This window comes from Scleropages formosus, chromosome 5, assembly GCF_900964775.1.
Source record: "Scleropages formosus chromosome 5, fSclFor1.1, whole genome shotgun sequence".
In the NCBI taxonomy this organism is placed as follows: domain Eukaryota; kingdom Metazoa; phylum Chordata; class Actinopteri; order Osteoglossiformes; family Osteoglossidae; genus Scleropages; species Scleropages formosus.
In genome coordinates, this window is record NC_041810.1 from 8,523,734 (window position 1) to 8,543,225 (window position 19,492).

Consider the following 19,492-nt stretch of genomic DNA (forward strand, 5'->3'; position numbering starts at 1 on the left):
AGGAAAAAAGGTAATTTCCAATAATTATGATGGACTTGTAAGGGAGGAACATGCAGTCTACACCCTGGATGACAGAATACTCAAGGCAAATTTAACTATATGCCATAGCCAGAAGCACTCCATTCTTGTCATTCATGACAAATGCAACAAAAAAATTACAAAAATTTTAAACATAAAATCCATATAATCATTAAATAAGTTCTCAAAATTGACTCTCTCGTAACACCAGGCTGCAAGGTCATCTTCGATAGCAGCCTTTCTACCTACCTGCCTGCCTTCCAATACTCAAACCGAACTATTTCCAATCCCCCCTCCCCCGCAAACTAATTTTGAACAATCAAGCTGTTCTCTTTATTTAAAAAAAAAAAAAAAAAAAAGGATAGGCAACAGGTACAATTCCTGACAGAACACACAGAATTTCCTCCTTTGCCAAATTCCCACTCATTCTTCCTGTAGTCTTCAAGGACTGTAGTCCTATCAAGGGAGTAAAACCAAATGAGAGTCCAGCCCACATGGCTGCAACCAGATGGCAAAACCCCACTGCGTGCGTGAATATGGTGCTGAGGAAGGTCCTTAGCATAAGTCCTTTGTGGTGCTCACCTACACTTCGACAGGATGGGCTTTGTTATGCAAAAGTTTAAGTGCAAAAAGCATCTCCTATGCTAAGCTTTTCCGTCTTGCTTTTTTTTTTTTTTTTTTTAAAATGGCACTGACAACCGTGTTTATTCTTGCATACTCTTCTCCTCCATCCTTGAAATTCCAGTTCTATAGTTTTGCTCTTTGAAAAAATGCCTGTTGGTACAGAGAGGCGAAAAAGAAGGAACATGGTTAAAGAACAGTTTACAGTTGCGGAGCATGATATGCAAAGTTGTGATCTACAAGCATACCTTTAAATAACTTTTAAGGACCTTTGAATCTGGCTGCTGCAGCACTTGGCAAAGTTCCTGCAAGTTACAGAAAAGATTGTTGGGAGAGGGAATGTATTTATTGCTTTGGACAAAAATAGCTCATCCTGGTACTCATCATACCTGTATAATATCTGGTGAAACTTGCAAGGAGGGCAAGTACTCCTGTTGTAGATAATGAATAAACTCTGGTCCCTGCAAAGTTCACAGAAACAGTTGAATTAGGTGCCGTTTTCTCCCTTTTCCATTTCCCAGCATCAACAATGAAGCTGAACAGAAAACATTCAAGCGTATAAATATAAACTGTCTCAAGACACGTTCTTACATACTTGGAACACAATTCTGAAGGAGATGTTTGCCCAAACTTGTGAAAACAGACCTAGATCACTTCAATCACAAATTTGGCTAATAACTTATTTGTGCAAATTGTGCACATTTTCAATTAAGTTAGCAAGAAAACTTACCCTTTTCAGGTGGATCATCTTTAACGTTAAAGCGCACTCAGACAGCGTCTGGAGGAGAAAAGGTCAAAGGTTAGAATGAGAGGTTTTGTGATGACGACGACGACGACGACAACAATTGCATGACAAACTGACTATATACCAATACAGTCTGGGCATCTGACAAGTCAAAGGTTGGCTTGAGGGGAGTCAAAAAGCAGGCTGGTACAATGTGTTTATAGATGAAGTCAGGGAATCCCACAAGGCCGTCCTTTCCACCTGTAAACAGGAAACAGGAAATACTGTTTGGATAAACATCTTAAGTTTAAATGCTCACTGCTGGCCTCCTGTAATAATTATTTGAATTAAGTGCAAGGGAGAGGTGATTAAATTAATATACACTGCCTGGCCAAAAAAAGGCACAGACTAATATTTTGTTGGACCGCCTTTTGCTTTGATTACGGCACGCATTCGCCGTGGCATCGTTTCGATAAGCTTATGCAATGTCGCAACATTTATTTCCTTCCAGAGCTGGATTAATTTCTTGTCAAGATCTCGTATTGATGATGGGAGAGTCGGACCGCTGCGTAGTCTTCTCCAGCACATCCCAAAGATTCTCAGTGGGGTTAAGGTCTGGACTCTGGTGGCCAATCCATGTGTGAAAATGATGTCTCATGCTCCCCGAACCACTCTTTCAGAATTTGAGCCCAATGAATCCTGGCATTGCCATCTTGGAATATGCCCGTGCCATCAGGGAAGAAAAAAATCCATTGATGGAAAAACCTGGTCATTCAGTATATTCAGGTAGTCAACTGACCTCATTTTTTGGGCACACAACGTTGCTGAACCTAGACCTGACCAACTGAAGCAACCCCGGATCATGACACTGTCCCCACAGGCTTGTACGGTAGGCACTAGGCACGATGGGTGCATCGCTTCATCCGCCTCTCTTCTTACCCTGATGCGCCCATCACTCTGGAATAGGGTAAATCTAGACTTAGACCACATGACCTTTTTCCATCGCTCTAGAGTCCAATCTTTATGCTCCCTAGAAAACTGAAGCCTTTTTCTCCCCCCCGATTAGCCTCACTGATGAGTAGTCTTCCTAAGGCTACACAGCTGTTTAATCCCAATCCCTTGAGTTCTCTTTGCATTGTGCATGTGGAAATGCTCTTACTTTCACTATTAAACATAGCCATGAGCTCTACTGTTGTTTTTTTACGATTTGATTTCAGCAAATGTTTAAGTGATCGCCCATCACGATCATTCAAGATTTTTTTCCGACCAAATTTCTTCCTCGAAGATGATGGTTCACCGCTATCCTTCTAGGTTTAAATAATGCGTTGGACAGTTCTTAACCCAATTTTAGTAGTTTCAGCAATCTCCTTAGTTGTTTTCTTTGCTTGATGGAGGCCAGGAATTTGACCCTTCTGAAACAGAGTAACATCTTTTCCACGACCACAAGATATGTCTTCCGACATGGTTGTTTCAGAAATGAGAAGCTACTCACTGCATCAGTTAGGGTTAAATAACTTGTTGCCAGCTGAAACATATTAATCACTGCAGTAATTATCCAACGGAAGGCTCTTACCTATTTGCTTAGTTAAATCCAGGTGATGACCTTTTTTTCTGGCTGGGCAGTGCATCATTCTACTTATTCAAATCAGAATCCTGGTTGTCCAGAAAACATTCTAACACTTGTGTGTGTGACCCATTGTCTGAGGTTACTTTGACATTGGCTAGAATGACTGAACTGTATAAGCTTTCAAATGATTTCTTAGGTACTATATGAAGTACAGTACAGAATGTTATATTATGGTTTTGGTTTCAGTCTTAAAAAGTAACTGCTGTGATTGAATTAAAAAGAAAAAACCACACACACACACACACACACACACACACGCACGCGCACACGCACGCGCACACGCACGCGCACACACACACGCACACACACACGCACGCGCACACACACACGCACGCGCACACACACACGCACGCGCACACACACACGCACGCGCACACACACACGCACGCGCACACACACACGCACGCGCGCACACACACGCACGCGCGCACACACACACGCACGCGCACACACACACACACACACACACACACACACACACACACACAGGAAAGGGGACTCACCCCACAGCTCCACCAGTTTAGAGAGGATGATGAAGCAGGTTTTTTGTGCTATAGGATCAGGGAAGTCAACTGCTCCCTGGATAATGGTGAAAAGCACTTGTTCAATGTTCTCCACCCCTGGGGAAATACGTGAAAATAAAAGCACACAAGGTCAGACTTATTAGCCAGCGAAGAGATAAAACTTTTCTAGAGATGAGACGAAGCTCGATTTCGGGCCTGCCCAACTTGAAAGGTTTTGGCAGATCCGAAATGTGTTGGATTCAAAAAAAAACCCTCCACAACCTGCTATTTTGCTTCATTATCTGAACAATAAAGAGTGTCATAGAAATATACCTCAATTTATTTGCTGGGTAGATTCTGTAAAAGTCTTGGATATATCTATAATATAAAAAAATACTGTAAGAACATTATTAAATTTCAGCTACATAATAATTAAAACTAATTTAAAAATTATTCAAAATAAAATGTATCTTGTCACCAGAAATGTATTCTATGCCAATTTTATTGACCGATTAAAAAATAATTTCATCTGGTTTTGATATCCCATTTGGAACTCACAATCTGTCAAGGAGCACCTTTGTGTGCTTTTGCTGCTAACATTCATGCCTTTCTAACATGTTCCAGCCTGGTGATGCCCAGTCTTCAAAACTGACAGCTCATGATGAAAACAGCTCATTAACAGGAAAATGAGCACCATGTGAGGCTAAACTAATCACGACTCTCTATAAAAGAGTGCACGCATGAGTTTCAAAAATAGAGTATTGCGATCAACGTCTAGCTGATGGATTTTTGGATATATATGGACAATTTTTGAAAGCTGTTCACAAACACAATGTGTCCAGTGGGTCCCAGCCTGGTTTATTGCTCATCCTGCAGAGAACTGAACAACTTGAGGAAGAATCAGAGTTGGTGAGACAGAAAACTACCCTGAGTTTTCGAGCCACAATCTTGAAGCAAGACAAAGCGGGGTGGCACGGTGGCACAGTGAGTAGCGCTGCCGTCTCACAGCACCTGGGTGGTGTGAGAGGGCGTGGGTTCGATCTCCACTCAGTCCGCATGGAGTTTGCATGTTCTCCCCTTGTCTGTGTGGGTTTCCTCCAGGTGCTCTGGTTTCCTCTCACAGTCCAAAGACATGCTGTTCAGGTTCCCCCATAGTGTGTGAGTGACAGAGAGTGTGTGTGTGTGTGTGTGTGTGTGTGTGTGTGTGTGTGTGTGTGTGTTCCACTGATGTATGGATGAGTGACCCATGGGAAGTAGTGTATCTAGCAGTGTAAGTCACCGTGGTGAATAAGGTGTGTGGGCTGATAACACTACATAGAGTTCATTAGAAGTTGCTTTGGAGAAAAGTGTCTTAAATAAATGTAAGACAAGAATGAACAGGTCAATGCAGTTTTGTATTGTTTCCCTGAGATGTATATCACTTTAAAGAAGAGTCTACTAAATGAATATAAATGTAAATACAAGGAACGCTATTTGCTTCCAAAACATACTGCCTAGAAACACAGCCATTAATGACCACATTAAATGTTTCATATCATGCTCACCCTGGCTGCCCATGACCTCATTCATGCCACTGCCAGTGATGGTCTGGATGAAGCCAAAGTAGCTCCTGCGCAGCATCTGCTTCTCAAGAGCTGCAGTTTGATCATTTTCCTCAGCTGGCCGAGCCAGCACCTCAAAGATGGCCTGGACCAGCGGCATGAACACCTGCTGCAGAAATGGGGACACCTGGCCCTATAGGGACCAAGGAACAATAGCAGTAGGGGAGATGTTTGGGCAGTGCTTCCTTAGGAAGCAGAACATATGCTGACTTTAGGCTTCAAATATTAAGCATGTCGGTGATCCAGTCAGAAAAACCTGCTGTAGAATCTTATTGGTTATAACTAATATGTAAATGTGCCCAAAAACTAGTTCTACAATTCTTTGAATATGACGACAAGCATAACGTGCAACTAGCCAGTTGTGCAGAACCGTACCTTGAACTTTGCTGTGATCTGGTTGATGAGCGGGATGAACTCCTGCAGGTCCTTAGCCTCACAATCCTTTAGCATGTGCTCTGAGGCTGAAGGGATAAAGGGCAGCACCTCCTCTTCCAGACAGATGATCATGCGGTGCAGGAACGTGCGCACGCCACTCCGTAGCACTTCCTTCTGGACAGGGCAGCTGAGGGCAGGCAGGAAGGTCTGCAGACAATCGAGGTAGACCTCAGAGCAGCCGCACTGCTTCACTGTCTGTTTGTTGCTGAAGGCCTTGCTAGTGCGACTGTGCCGGCAGACAAAAAGAAAGCATTTACTCAGGTCTGCCTGTGCTTGTGACAACACTGAAGCTTTATGTTGTACACACTGGACAAATCATGTATTCTCTTGAAAGGCAATGATGTTACACACATGGTTTGATTTACGACAGCATGATTGCTGCAGCAAGAGAATGTGGGTTTCATCCCTGCTCAGCCTGTGTGGAGTCTGCAAAGGTTTCCTCTGGGTGCTCCACTTTCTTCCCACAATCCAAAGACATGCAGTTCAAGTGGATTCCTGACATTAAATTGCCTGTAGTGTGCAAATGGGCGACTGCGTGTCAATGGCTACCACGCGATGGACTCGTGTCCACTCCAGGGTAGAACCCCCCCAGCATTCTGCCTAATGCTTCCAGGATAGGTGTTCTGCATCACCGCAACCCTTGTCAGGACAAGTGCTTACTGAAATTGGATGGACAGATTGATTTGGTTTACTATTTGATTTGATTTAAGTTTCATTAATATTGCATGAATAACTCAGCAGAGGGGTTGAGAGCGTTAAGAGCGATTGCAGTAATTACAAGAACTGCCTCGTTAGGTAGTGTCATGGGGGTACGTACCACTAGTACCTCACAACTCGCTGTTTACGAGTTACACTCTGGCTCAGACTGTGTGAGGTTTACAGAAGCTCCCTGTGTTTATAAGGGTTTACTCTGCTCCTCTCCACAGCCCAAATATGTGTTTGAGCTGAACGACAATCTAAATAGCTAGAGTGAGCATGCGTGTTAAACTGCTGTTGTGCACATAGGTAGACAGCCAAGCAACTTACCGTAGTGTATCTACTATTATTAAGCTGCCTTGGACAAAGGGGTGAGCGAAATACAACAACAACGTAAGAAAACAAGTTTAACAAGAATTTATGACACCGAGCTGCCCAATTGTTTGTACATAGGTGTGACTAATATCCCTTCCAGGGTCACCTTACTTCAAACCCTGTCTTTCTGGGATAGCTCCCAGACCACCGTGACCCTGCCCTGGACAAGCACTGATAATGCATGGATGGGTAGTGTTCTGATATTCTGGACTTGGGTTTGAAAGATTTTCTCTGTTTAAGCAAAGGCAGGAATTTTGAATGGTTGGTGAATAATTTAAAACTTTTTATGACACAGGAACACATTTTCCCCTATTTAAATTATAGGTAGGTAGGTGTGTTTTTTACCTTCACCTTAAAAACAGATTTCCAGAAACAATCTGTGTTCATTATGTAAAGGCACTCGTCCTGGGTGTGTCCCCTTCCCCTCCAGCCTTGCGCTCTGTGTTGCTGGGTTAGGCTCCAGCTCACCACGACCCAGTATGGGACAAGTGGCTTCAGCCTCTGTGTGTGTGTGTGTGTGTGTGTATATATATATAAGTAAAGGCAGCCTGTATTTTAAATGCTTCAGAAACATGTGTGTGCAGCACTGTAAAACTTGAAGTAAACCAAGGTGGGTCTATAAGCTACTGCTTGATACCCAACAAGATAAACTCCCAGGTTCATAGCAGGGGTGGCCCTTTGTAGCGCCTGGGATGTAAGATATGAGGAAAGATATGGATATAGCTACGAATGGGGCTACCTGGCAAAGCCCACGGCATGGTTGAGACAGTCAGCGAGAGCAGACTGCCGCTCCTCGTCCTGCTCCAGAAGCAGCTTCCCCAGCAACAGCTTGAAAGTGCCCATTAGAGGGTCCAAGAGGTTCCTCATCAAGGCCTGCTTCCTCTGTGCCGTGTACTCACTGTTTACAATCAGCACACCGACCGTCTCAAACACAAAAAGCTGATCGTCGCTGGTCAGCAGTGGAGGATAGCCATTCTCCTGCAGGCAGAGAGGGACACATCAGCGTACAGCAACCACAGCATGAAAAAACAGCCCTGTCTACCCTTCCCAGTAGCTCCAGCATGAAAAGAACAAAAAAATCCTAATTAAGACACTAAACTCTGAATGCTTGGTAACAAAGGACACTTTCACAAGAATTTAAAAAAAAAAAAAAGCATGAAGAACCCACAGTCATTCCATCTGCAGGAACAATGCTTTAAGAAACTTTTCCCAGAAATGTCTTATTTTCTTTTGTTAATGTCACAGACTATTACTGGGGTGACGTTGTTTTACCGTTTAATCATTTGCGTTTCATTTTAAAATTACTACTTGGGATGTTACCATAACTGAACATGGGAGGAATTCAACACTGATTTCCTTTCCTTTAGCTTTACTGATGCAGTAATGTTTTGCTGTTGTGGTCTGTATGAGTTGAATGTTCTTCTGGAAAAGCAGTATATGCATGACCCAAGGAGATAAAATTTTTTTTTGCTACAGCAATTAATCTTTAAAAAAGCCAAAACGCTACAGAACACTACATGCCATGTCAGTCTACATCAACACAGTACAATGACTTGTGTGGAAAAACATGCAGGACAACTTTCAAAATTTTACAGTTTACTCAGTTTTGTACCTCACCTTCAAAATGTTTACGCAATTCACCGGGTCTTCATCTTACAAATGGTCACAAACTTTGGAAACTACATTTGGATCAAATTACATTACAAATTTGAGAAGATTAACATCTCTGTAACATTGAGAATATCTTCTGGTTTATTTTTAAATGCATCTCTTTTCTTAAAGTCTAAAATGCAACCTGTATTTACAAGGAGAGCTGATAGGTCTCAGTTCTGTACTATAAACATCAGAAAGTCTCTATCCAGGGTTACTTTGTATCACAATTTTAGGTGACATTTTCCATGTGGAAATCCATTCATTTTTGTCCCTAATTATATCTGACCCCCCGCACAGTGACACTTTGACAAACAGGGATATGTAACAGAAGAATTACACCCTGTAATTCTGTACTTTAACCAAGCCAACTTTGGGAATATGTACCCAAAGTACCATCAGCACATCTCCTGCCCCACTAGAGGCTCAAACACCCTCGACCAGGGCTACACTCCACACAAAGGTGCGTACCGGTCCCTGCTGCATCCACACCTTGGGCAGTCAGATCACACCTCTATTCTACTGCTTCCAGTCTACAAGCACAAACTGAAGCGAGAGGAGCCTGTGACGCGCACCGTGCAGCGCTGGACACCAGAAGCGGAGGAAAGGCTGCAGGACTGCTTCGGCTCCGTAGACTGGGACATGTTCAGAAACTCATCCTCCAATCTGGACGAGTATGCCACAGTGGTCACGGACTTCATCCGGTACTGTGTTAGTGTCTGCATACCACATAAAACAGTCCGCTCATTCCCCAACCAAAAACCGTGGATTACCGCCAAAATCCAAAATAAGATCCGTGCACGAACCTGCGCGTTTCAGTCCAGAGACACGGACAAGAACAGTAAGTACGAGCTCCGCAAAGCCATCGTCACCAAGAAACGGGAATACAGCAGGAAGGCAGAATCAGAGTTAAACTGCACTCAAGACGCACGTAGGTTCTGGCAGGGAATCCAAAACTTTAACAGACTATAAACCACAGACGCGGACATTGACAGGTGCTGCTGCATCTCTCCCTGACGAACTGAACGTGTTTTACGGTCACTTCGAGATCGCGAACAAAGACCCCCCGGTGTGAATTCCCATGGTGCTACATGATAACGCCAGTCTCACCGTCTCTGTAGCACAAGTGAGAAAAACCTTTAGCCGTGTCAACATCCGCAAAGCTGCTGGTCCGGACAGAATTTCAGGGTGAGTTTTAAAAACATGCAGTGAGCAACTGGCTGCTGTGTTCACAGACATATTCAACACCTCCTTAAAAAGCTCAACTCTACCCACCTGTTTCGAAAACACCACTATTATCGTTCCTAAGAAAAACAAAGTGAGCTGCCTTAATGACTATCGCCCAGTGGCACTGACCCCCATTGCAACGAAATGCTTTGAGAGGCTGGTGCTGGGACACATTAAAGACACCATCCCAGACACTTTGGACCCACTGCAGTTTGCCTACTGCCACAACGGATCCACCGAAGACGCAATATCACACACACTTCATACCATTCTGTCTCACCTGGATAATAAAAACTGCTATGCAAAGCTATTGTTTGTAGACTATAGCTCAGCATTTAACACTGTCATCCCAACCAAGCTGATCCACAAACTACTAGGGTTGGGACTGAGTGCCGCATTGTACAATTGGATCCTGGATTTCCTCACCAACAGACCCCAGCGTGTGCGGATTGGCAGTAATACCTCCTCCCCACTGACCCTCAACACTGGCAATCCACAGGGAAGTGTCCTGAGCCCAGTGCTATATTCCTTGTTCACACATGACTGTGTGGCCAGGCACAGCTCCAACACCATCGTGAAATTTGCCGACGATACCACTGTTGTGGGTCTGATCGCCAACAACGATGAGATGGCCTACAGAGAGGAGGTGAGGCTCCTGGCAGAGCGGTGTCAGGACAACAACCTGTCTCTCAATGTCAGTAAAACTAAGGAGCTGGTGATTGACTTCAGGAAACAGGATACGGTTCATGCACCCATCTACATAGGAGGGGACATTGTAGAGAGAGTCAACAGCTTCAGATTCCTAGGTTTCACCCTCACTGCCAAACTCACATGGACTGAGCACGCAGCATCGACCACCAAAAAGGCCCATCGACGTCTCCACTTCCTCGGACGTCTGAAGAAAGCCAGGATGTCCACTACAGTCCTCACCACTTTCTACAGGTGTGCTGTGGAGTCCGTCCTCACAGGGTGCATTACATCCTGGGGTGGCAGCTGCTCCGTACAGGACAAGAAAGCCCTACAGAGGGTGGTCAAAACGGCTCAGGAAATCACGGAGACATAGCTACGAGCAGTCCAGGACACCTATACCACACGCTGCGCATCATGAGAGATCACAGTCACCCCGCACGGGCACTTTTCTCTTCCCTGCCATCTGCAAAACGGCTTAGGTCTATTCGAACCCGCACTGCTAGGTACAAGAACAGCTTTTACCCCACTGCTGTAAGACTATACAACACTAACCAATGTGCCACCTTTAGTAACTAGAGTTGAACTGCTCCACCCAAGCACATTGGTAAATTACACTGCCACTTTAAGTATTCTCATCCTCTCATTCCGAGTTCTCTGGCTGTCTATTGGCATTATTGTTATTACTGTTACCATTATTTATTGCTATTGCTGTTGCACTACTCACTGTCATTGTGTTGTTTGTGCTGTATTTCTATTGTCTTTGTCCAAAGTCTGTAGAGAAGCATTCAGGAAGAATTTCATGATACTTGTACATGGTACTTGTACCTATGACAATAAACTTGAACTAATATGATGAGTGGGTGCATTCTGTAAGAGTATTACAGATGCCTGAGACTTGTATACAACCTGAACTATGAATAAAGGAAATCTGCATGAAATATTTTGATGTAAAAATTACAGCGCAATAAACAAAATGAGTTATGAACAGATTTCAAACCAACTGTGTTTATAAGATGTCTACACAAGTTATGCGATTTGCTTTTTCATTGCCTGGATTTTTAAAAAAAAAAAAAAAAAAAAAAAAAATTTTTTTCCCTTCTTTTGTTTGCATGTGTCGTTCGTTCTATACACTGTGTGCAGTAAAAGTTACCAGAAGAACCAACGCTAGCATTGGAATGTACTGAACAAGCACCCAATAAATCCTTTGCAAATCTTTTAATAAAAAAAAGTAAATGTTGGGCCACTTATGCTTACTGGCGGTGAAAGGTCCAGGAGGTCCTGTAACTGGCTGAGGATGTCTTCTATGAAGGCATTCATGTGTTTGCTACATGCAGAGAGCAAAAGGTTCATTTTTCAGATGAGTTAGACCACAAAATGATCCAGGATGTTCACCCCCCCTGCGGCCAACACTTACTGGAGGGTCTTGACATATCTGGAGAAGAGGTATGCCACCCTGCTCCTCACTTTTGGGCTACTGTGCCTCAGGCCCCGGTGGTCCAAAAATGCCATCTGGGAAGGTGGAAGAGAAATAACCAAAATGTACGAAATCCAAGCAAAATGGCAGCCTGTGCAAAAACAGGAGAGAATCGCTCTCACCAGGACATTTGGGATGTGCTGAGGCTCCACAATGAAGAACTTGTCATAGCGAACAACCGTCTCAAAGAACTCAAGCGTCACAGACGTATGTTGGTACTCGCTTACGCCACAGGTGACCAGCTGCAATGACAAAGTTACACTTGAAGATTAACACAAGCTTTTCAACTACTTGTCTCACTTTCACATGCTCTGAGATACCAAACCGAGTATGAGCCAAACAGAATACTCCCATTTAAGTCCAAGTCTGATGTTTATCATGTTGAAAATTATTCCAAAACAAACCACAACACACAAACTGGAGGCCAATTTTAATGCCATATTTATTGCATCAATGTACTGCTGAGTGTATATAAATGAAAGTGAGTTGCCATGAACCACTGCTGATGGACATAAATCTTCAATTATATAAAATTTGAGATGTTGCTTCATTGCCAGATCATTAGTAGTGCTGCTGCTCATTTTACATTTATTCATTTAGCAAATGCTGCGCAACTCGGTGAAAACAAGTACATTTCGCGAACACATGGAGACGATGCAGACATGCTATACTTAAAGTGTGGTCTGTTTCAATTTTATACATAAATATTGTCACATATTTACAGTAGTAATGTGTCATTCTAGTCTGCAGCCACTGCCAAGCAGCAGCACCAGCACCACGACAGAATACCCACCATCCTCATCATGTCTTGCAGAGCACTAGCTTTGGCCCCATCCCCAGAGAAGTGAGCCCCTTGAGAGGCTGGAAGGGCCTCTCCCAACATGTACAAGAGCCGGATTGCCACCTCCACCTCCATAAACGGTGCCGTCTGCCAGCTTCTGGGTGAACATGCAGACAAAGTATTCAACGCTTTCCAGAACTATTTGGCAAAAGAACATAATTTCAGACATTTGCTCTCCAGCTGATCATCAGAAGACTATTATATGTCGAAGTGAAAACAAATCTCTACAAACTGATTTAAATTGCAATTATTGAACACGACTGCACTGTGATTCTAAGCTGCGAAACAATAAATGATGGAACAGGTCCAAGAGGGTGCATACTGTTCACAGGCATGGTAACTGTGGTATAACCATGAGCTCTTACCGGTGAATCAGAGCAGAGCCACAGCTGTTGAATGGGCCTGCGATTCAGAGCCAAAAACTTTTCAGCATGATCATAAAGAATGTTTTATGATACTTTGCACTGCAGAAGAGCAGCTGGTAGCAAAGTGGTTAGAGATCCTGCCTACTACCTTTGGACCCAAAGATCGCAGGTTCGATCCCCACTTCCAGCTGTAGTACCCTTGAGCAAGGTACTTACCCCAGATTGCTCCAGTAACATTACCCAGCTGTATAAATGGGTGAATCATTTTAAGTAGGGTGACATCGTAAATTGCTTTGGAGAAAAGCTTCAGCTCAATGAAGAAATGTAAGAAGGGGAACTTTTTCATTTCTTTATTCAGGAAAGGTTTCTATAAAATTTCCAAGTACCAACAGGTGGCCTCTATCCAGAGTGGGTAGTACATTGCCAACATGTTTGGTCGTAGGTAATGTGACACACGTGCTTCATGGTGGTGAAGATGCTGTGATCCTTGGAATTCTGCATGAAAAGGATTAGGAGGGGGGGGCTTACTGCATGGTGGATGTGAAGACTCTGCGCACAGCTTCCAAGAGCAGCTCTGGAGACACCTGTGCCAGCCGGTCCAGCAGTAGCTTCAGCTGCTTCCTGTACTCCACAAACATAGCCTCATCCTCCCCCTGTAGCACAGAGCAGCAGGGTGAAAGTAAGCAGCTCTCTACTGGTGAGTTTGAGTGATATGGAGATATGAAACGGTGCAATCCCGGTTAGAAGGAGCGAAAATGAGCACTAAAAGGAGCACCAGGGACAGCATTAAGTTTTATTTATAAATAAATAATAATAAAAAAAAATTTTACCTCATTTTCAAAGTTGTACTCATCATCATAAGTTAACTTCTTCATTACAGCTAGCATGATTGCCTAATGTAAAAAAAGGATCAAATAATACATTTACTTTTTTTGGCAGACACTTTTTAAATGATACACAATTCAGGGCATACAGAAGGGCATTTCACATGAATAACAGGGTATTTCAGTAAATGTCATAAAACCACAGGTTCATCTTAGGCAAGTACACTTATTCAATGACAGATCACTTACCTCTACGTTAGCTTTCTGATGGTCAGTTAGAAGTGGAAGCTGGAAGTACAAGCAGTGCGCAGAAGTGAGAACAAGCTTAGAAAAGGCACAGCCCAACCTAGCAGTGTGCTCAAAGTTTGGGCCTCAGTCTGTAATCCCTCTATACTGGGATAGGCCATCCAGGATGCTGAACTATTAAGACCACCTACCTGCTTAAGGACATGCAGGTAGTCGTAGCAGAAACCCACAATGTTGGCAGAGATGTCATCGTCCTCATGCACCAGGAGCTGCAGCATGAGGGGCACCTTGGTCTCCAGGGCTCGCAGTGTCTCCTGGCTGTTCTTCATGTCACCTGCCTTAGCTAGCTTGGTCCAGCTGGTGATGAGCGACTGACCCATGCCATTCACCAGCTTTGAGAACTTGGCAACAAAGTCCACGTCATCCTCCTGGGAATGAAGGTCAGAATGAACACCGAGTCAGTTTGGAGAAGGAAGATGCAGCTGTACACAGATAGCACAGAAGTCCACCTCACCCAGATGCCACTACGAAGACACTGCGCTGGACACGCTTCTACTGAACATAAGCCCGAGTAAGGTATTTTCTTACTTGATAACGGAACACATCACACAGCAGAAAGTGCCGGACTACCAAAGACTACTAAAATTAACATCTGAATAACGAGAAGAACCAGTCTTGTTCACGGCACCACTATGGCTAATATGGAAAATGGCTTTAGGAGAAAATGTCCCAAAACAAAAATCTAATCAGAAACACTAGTTTTACGGCAGACCCTTAGATACTTGAGCAATTATTTAGATTACCTACATCATCCTTAGTTAGATACACAGATCATTCCCACGCTCTAGCCTAGCTGTACAACACAGGACCCTGAAAATTTATCATACTGCTAGGAACACAGGTAATATTAAGAACAAAAAGGGTCTCAAGACTGAAAAATGTAAGTGTCACAATTAAACTGAATAAAATGTAATGTGCAGAGAGAGATATGTCTGAATAGGACCCAGCTGACGAGCGGATATGTCCATGGCGCATAAGTGCAAAATGAAGTGTAGGATTTCAGCGTGTCTGAGGATACAAGAGAACGCCCGCAGTACCTGCTCCACATTGAAGAACCCAGCAGACTGCAGCACCTGACACAGGGACTCCACCAGCTTGGTTTTGTCAACAGGGTCCATCCCTTTGTTGACAATCTCAAACAAGCAATCACAGGCTTCTTCTCTCAACACCTCCACAGACATGTGACTCAGGAGTAAATTGACAAACCTGCCAGTATAAACATGCAGTGATCAAAAAGCAGGTCCCCCCCCCCGCAACTGGTCTCAAGGTGAAATTTTAAAGTGAAACACTGAAGCACTAAAGAAATAGCCACTGCCCCAAAAGTGAGCAAACCCCAATTTTGTATGTGCATTAACTGTTTGAATGAACAGACACAATTAGTTTTCCCATTTTGTTCATTCAAAAGGTCAGTAGAGACGTTACCCCATGTTACTGGTAGCTGAACCGACATGGTTGAGAGGCCCCGTTCCTTCATGAGCACCAACCTGTCATTGGCAATGAGACTCAGGTCAATCCAAGACACATAGGCCCCCACCACCTCCAGACATTGGCAGGTGAGCTCAGAGTGGGTGTGCTGGTATGTGTGCAGGATCCGGTACCAGGACTCCACCAGGCTCGGGATGCACTGCTCCCGCATGGTGTCCTTGATCAGGGTGTTTCGGCGCGTTTCCTGAGGATAGAAAGGGTTCGAAGGGCCCAGGTCACACAGGCAACCAGTTCTCAAGCTCCTTTGGGGCTTGGCGGAGGATCCCGTAGCAAACACCAACGTGCGTTCACCTTGAATAGGATGCTTAATGAAACCCAACAGATTTGATAGTGACAGAAGATCCCAAGAGGCTCAGGTCCTTCAAGCCTCAACACAAAAAACCCACTCAATGCTTTATCCTCCATGAAAATCATACTACGTTCAAGCACAGCATTATGTTCAACACACCTGGCCAACACGTGGACGTAATAAAGTGAAATTCTGTGAAAGAAATTGTTTACATGTCAAGCAGTTACTTGGTCTTGTTTACATAATGACTTGGACTGGGTCAATGGAAACAGACTGACTTTAAAGGTTGGCCTTGCCTCAGAAGAGTGGTGTATGTCACGGTCCACCACCTCAGCGTCGATGGCCATGAGCATGCGCAAGTACAAGTCCACACCGCGGGGATTCAGACCAATAAGTGACAGGATGTCGAAGAAGAACTTGGGCCACTGAGTAAGATACTCAGCCACAAAGGTCAACGCAAACACTTGGGCTGCCTTGTTGCGGATGAAGGCTTTCTCTGGCTGGGAGTTCATCATCTACAACAAAGTTAAAGGTCACATAAGGGTCAATTGCTTCTATGAATAAGACATAACACAGCAACATCACTGCGAAGTGTTACAGGTGTGAAGCAAGTACCACAAGTATGAATGAGAAGTGAACAAGGGAACTGCGGTGCTCCAAGGGTAAAACAATCACAACAAGAAACTGGACGGGAAGCCAAACAAAGCACACAGGGTAATGCAGGCATGCATTAAACATAGCAAAAAAAGCACACACACAACACACACACCTGTGTCTGCAGCCATTTCATGAGGGTTTCTCTGAAGAGCTGCTGCTGAGCTGCGCTGAGGGCCCCATGTCTGCAAGACACATTCACTCAGCATTAGCAGCAGTCTCCCTCTAAACAGGCACAAAATCCAAAACATCTGTCAGCGCAACAATGAAGACCCTTAAAATGGTCACTTCTTTAAAAAGGATACATTAATACCAACAGCTTCCACAGTTTTATACCACCCATGGGTGCGCTGTATGTTAACTGCTAGCACACGGCTGGGAAATTTGCAAAAGGTTACCAACTTGCTTTGGATTTAACATAACCGAACTTGCATCAACCAAAAGCAAATTTTGCCCTGAAAAATGTAAGCAGAGTTTTCACATGGATGTGATCCCTTATAAATGTGTCATAGACCAAAGATAGAATGATACAGTAATTGAGAAGAAACAGGGCCCCCCCATGGACTTCAGTTTGCTCCCTACCTGAACTTGATCTGATGCTCCAGAACTTGAAAGCAAAAGAATTTCACATGGTCATCGCTGAGAAGAAGTGTTAAGAGATTAGTGGAAGTGTAAAACCAAAACAATGTAAAAAGGTTTACTAGGCTAAAGAAATGTGCCGTGACAAAAACTGCAATGTGAAAAAACAAATGACAACAAGTAAAGACTTCCTACTAAACTACATTTTAATAGAAATTAAATAAATTAAGTTAGATTCCTATGAGCACCTGTAAAGGAAAAGGTGTCTTTCCCCAACACACACACACACACACACACAAAAAAGTAACCATGTTCCACTGATCACTCACCTGTAGAGCCCTTTGGCCAGAGACTCAGCACACACCTGCCATGCATCCGGCGACTCCTTCAACTGCTCAAAATATGCCAGTGCCTGAAAGTGATGGAGGACATTTTACAAAAGCCTCAGAAATTCTCCCGACAAGAACAGGAGACCCATTTGCAGCTTCACTTCCTGCAAGCTCACACTATCTGATCATCGCCGAAAAAGAGAACGCAGCTTTCAAACGTTCGTCGCACTACGGCCAAATTAGCCCATCCAGCTGTGACACGCCCATCACACACCGATCAACACAGAAGACAGTGCTGTAATCAATATTAAAATAGCCACCATCGCAGGCTCCTCTTGACAATGGACTAATTAATTGTTAATTTTTCAGAGGCCCCAGAATGATTTACATACCCCGACAGAGAGCAGGAGGACACTACAATCCTGTAACAAACACGTTCTGAAAGCCACAAAGAAACCACCGTGTTCTGTCCAAGCATCATCTCGCATCGCATCACGCCTGCGGCGTAAATGTGTTCGGCGGCCGCGTTCTTACCCTTTGCTGGTAACTGGCATCGGCATTCGGGTTCAAGCCCAACAAGGCCTGCTCATCCATGGTGGCCCTAGACTCAGGAGCAAAGGGTTACGTCTCTTCTGATGTAGCTTCGCTCACTCTTCTCCCCTTGGGGGTTTTGCACATCTGAAACAAACGGACAAGCTCCCGGGGTGACCGTTCGGGGACGAGCGCGCGGGACGAGGGCGCGCGCCAACAATGGCCCCGCTTACCTCAGCAAACGAGCACAATACTACGAGCAGCGAACACATGTGCCTAAAGCTCCAAGTATAATCTGTGGATCTCTGTACTTATTGGTCGCTACTCGCATTGACAACATGCTTTCCTCAAAAGGTACTTGGTTATTTACTGGTTTATACAGTGAGAAAAGGTCATTTTATTGGAGCAATTTACTTGGCTAACATGTTTCTCCAAAGCGACTTAAGGTGTTAAGGTTACACACACACACGGAAATATGACAGATTGGGACAGTTGGTGGAAACAAAGGTTGCAGCTTCGATCCCCCTCCAGCTGTAGTACCCTGAATCGGTCCAGTAAAGTTACCCTGCTGTATAAATGGGTAAATATCTTAGTAAGTAACTGAACCCTAAACCACTTTGGAGAGAAGAGTAAATCGTAAGTGCGACACATTCTACCGTGTTTACTCATAAAGCTACAGTAAGGCAGTGAGAGCAAGGTACACAGGTATAACACTGTTACCACCCACGGTACCACCACTCACTGTCTGTCTCTTTTTTAGAGTATAAATTTAAAGTCTCCAGTCTGGTCAAATCTCAGCACTGACTCTGCGCGCGCGCGCACACACACACACACACAGAGAGAGAGAGAGAGAGAGAGAGAGAGTGACTCACACACACACAGGTTCAACGTTCATGGATCTTCCCGTTACTACTGACCAGCTACTGCTAGGTGTTAGTGGTATCAGTTCTGGGCTAACGAACGGTGCTCATCACACACACACACACACACACACACACACACACACACACACACACACACAGTCACCGTGTGTCCGCGCAGCGCGTACGGCGTGAGAGTGAGGTACCGGTGTGAGGTACAGGTGGTGTGAGGTGAGCTGAGGTGAGGTGAGGTGAAGTGAGATGCCTAACTCTGCCTACCCGTACGAGCCCCAAAACTTCCAGCTACTCACTCAGAGAGAGAGAAAGTGACACTCAGTCAGTCAGTCAGTCAGTCAGTCAGTGTGTCTCCACACTGACTGTGACCCCACAGCAGCTCCACCACCCACGTCCGTCCGTCCGTCCACACACACACACACACACACACACACACACACACACACACACACACACACACACACACACACACACACACACACACAGGGCAGGCCGCTGAGGCTCAATGACTTGAGTTAAGCTCCGCCACAGAGAGAGAGAATTAATTATTAAAACACGACGCTCAGTACCTTCCTGGCGGTCCTAGGGCTTTAGCTCGTCATCGTGCCGCTTTTCCCGCCGCCGCTACGCAACGAAGCGCGAATCCGCAGACGTACCACGAGCCCAGAGACACAGGATTCATGTGCCGAATGAATTCGCGCTGCGTGTCGTCCCGGTGCGGCCGGAAGTGGAAGACGCACACGCCACGCTGGGGTCACAACCCCCGGAAGTGA

At 44.6% G+C, this 19,492-nt stretch overlaps 1 protein-coding gene across 3 annotated transcripts; it reads right to left on the reverse strand.

Moving 5' to 3' along the window:
• Positions 1–681: 681 nt before the first annotated feature.
• On the reverse strand, positions 682–19,469 carry xpot (exportin, tRNA (nuclear export receptor for tRNAs)). Of its 3 annotated transcripts, none has more exons than XM_029252199.1 (25): positions 19,289–19,469; positions 17,848–17,991; positions 17,314–17,396; positions 16,988–17,044; positions 16,521–16,590; positions 16,048–16,266; positions 15,462–15,646; positions 15,015–15,183; positions 14,109–14,345; positions 13,921–13,959; positions 13,678–13,740; positions 13,376–13,500; positions 12,435–12,579; positions 11,764–11,883; positions 11,582–11,676; positions 11,422–11,491; positions 7,340–7,578; positions 5,470–5,755; positions 5,038–5,227; positions 3,494–3,610; positions 1,509–1,624; positions 1,370–1,417; positions 1,029–1,100; positions 888–944; positions 682–792 (listed from the first exon to the last, which is right to left on the reverse strand). In XM_029252199.1, the coding sequence occupies exons 2-25, from the start codon at positions 17,905–17,907 to the stop codon at positions 766–768; spliced, it is 2,889 nt and encodes a 962-aa protein (XP_029108032.1). In that variant the 5' UTR covers positions 17,908–17,991; positions 19,289–19,469; the 3' UTR covers positions 682–765. The 3 variants fall into 3 exon arrangements, with proteins under 3 accessions (XP_029108032.1, XP_029108031.1, XP_018603612.1); XM_029252198.1 differs by having other exon boundaries at positions 12,435–12,576; positions 16,030–16,266; XM_018748096.2 differs by having other exon boundaries at positions 16,030–16,266.
• Positions 19,470–19,492: the final 23 nt, after the last annotated feature.

Coding starts and splice junctions, on each gene's coding strand:
- xpot (XM_018748096.2), bottom strand. CDS start 17,907: ATGGATGAGCAGGCCTTGTTGGGCTTGAACCCGAATGCCGATGCCAGT. Junction 15,647..16,029: donor AGGCAAGGCCAACCTTTAAA/GTCAGTCTGTTT, acceptor TTCTATCCTCAG/GAAACGCGCCGAAACACCCT. Junction 15,184..15,461: donor AGTCTCATTGCCAATGACAG/GTTGGTGCTCAT, acceptor TTATACTGGCAG/GTTTGTCAATTTACTCCTGA.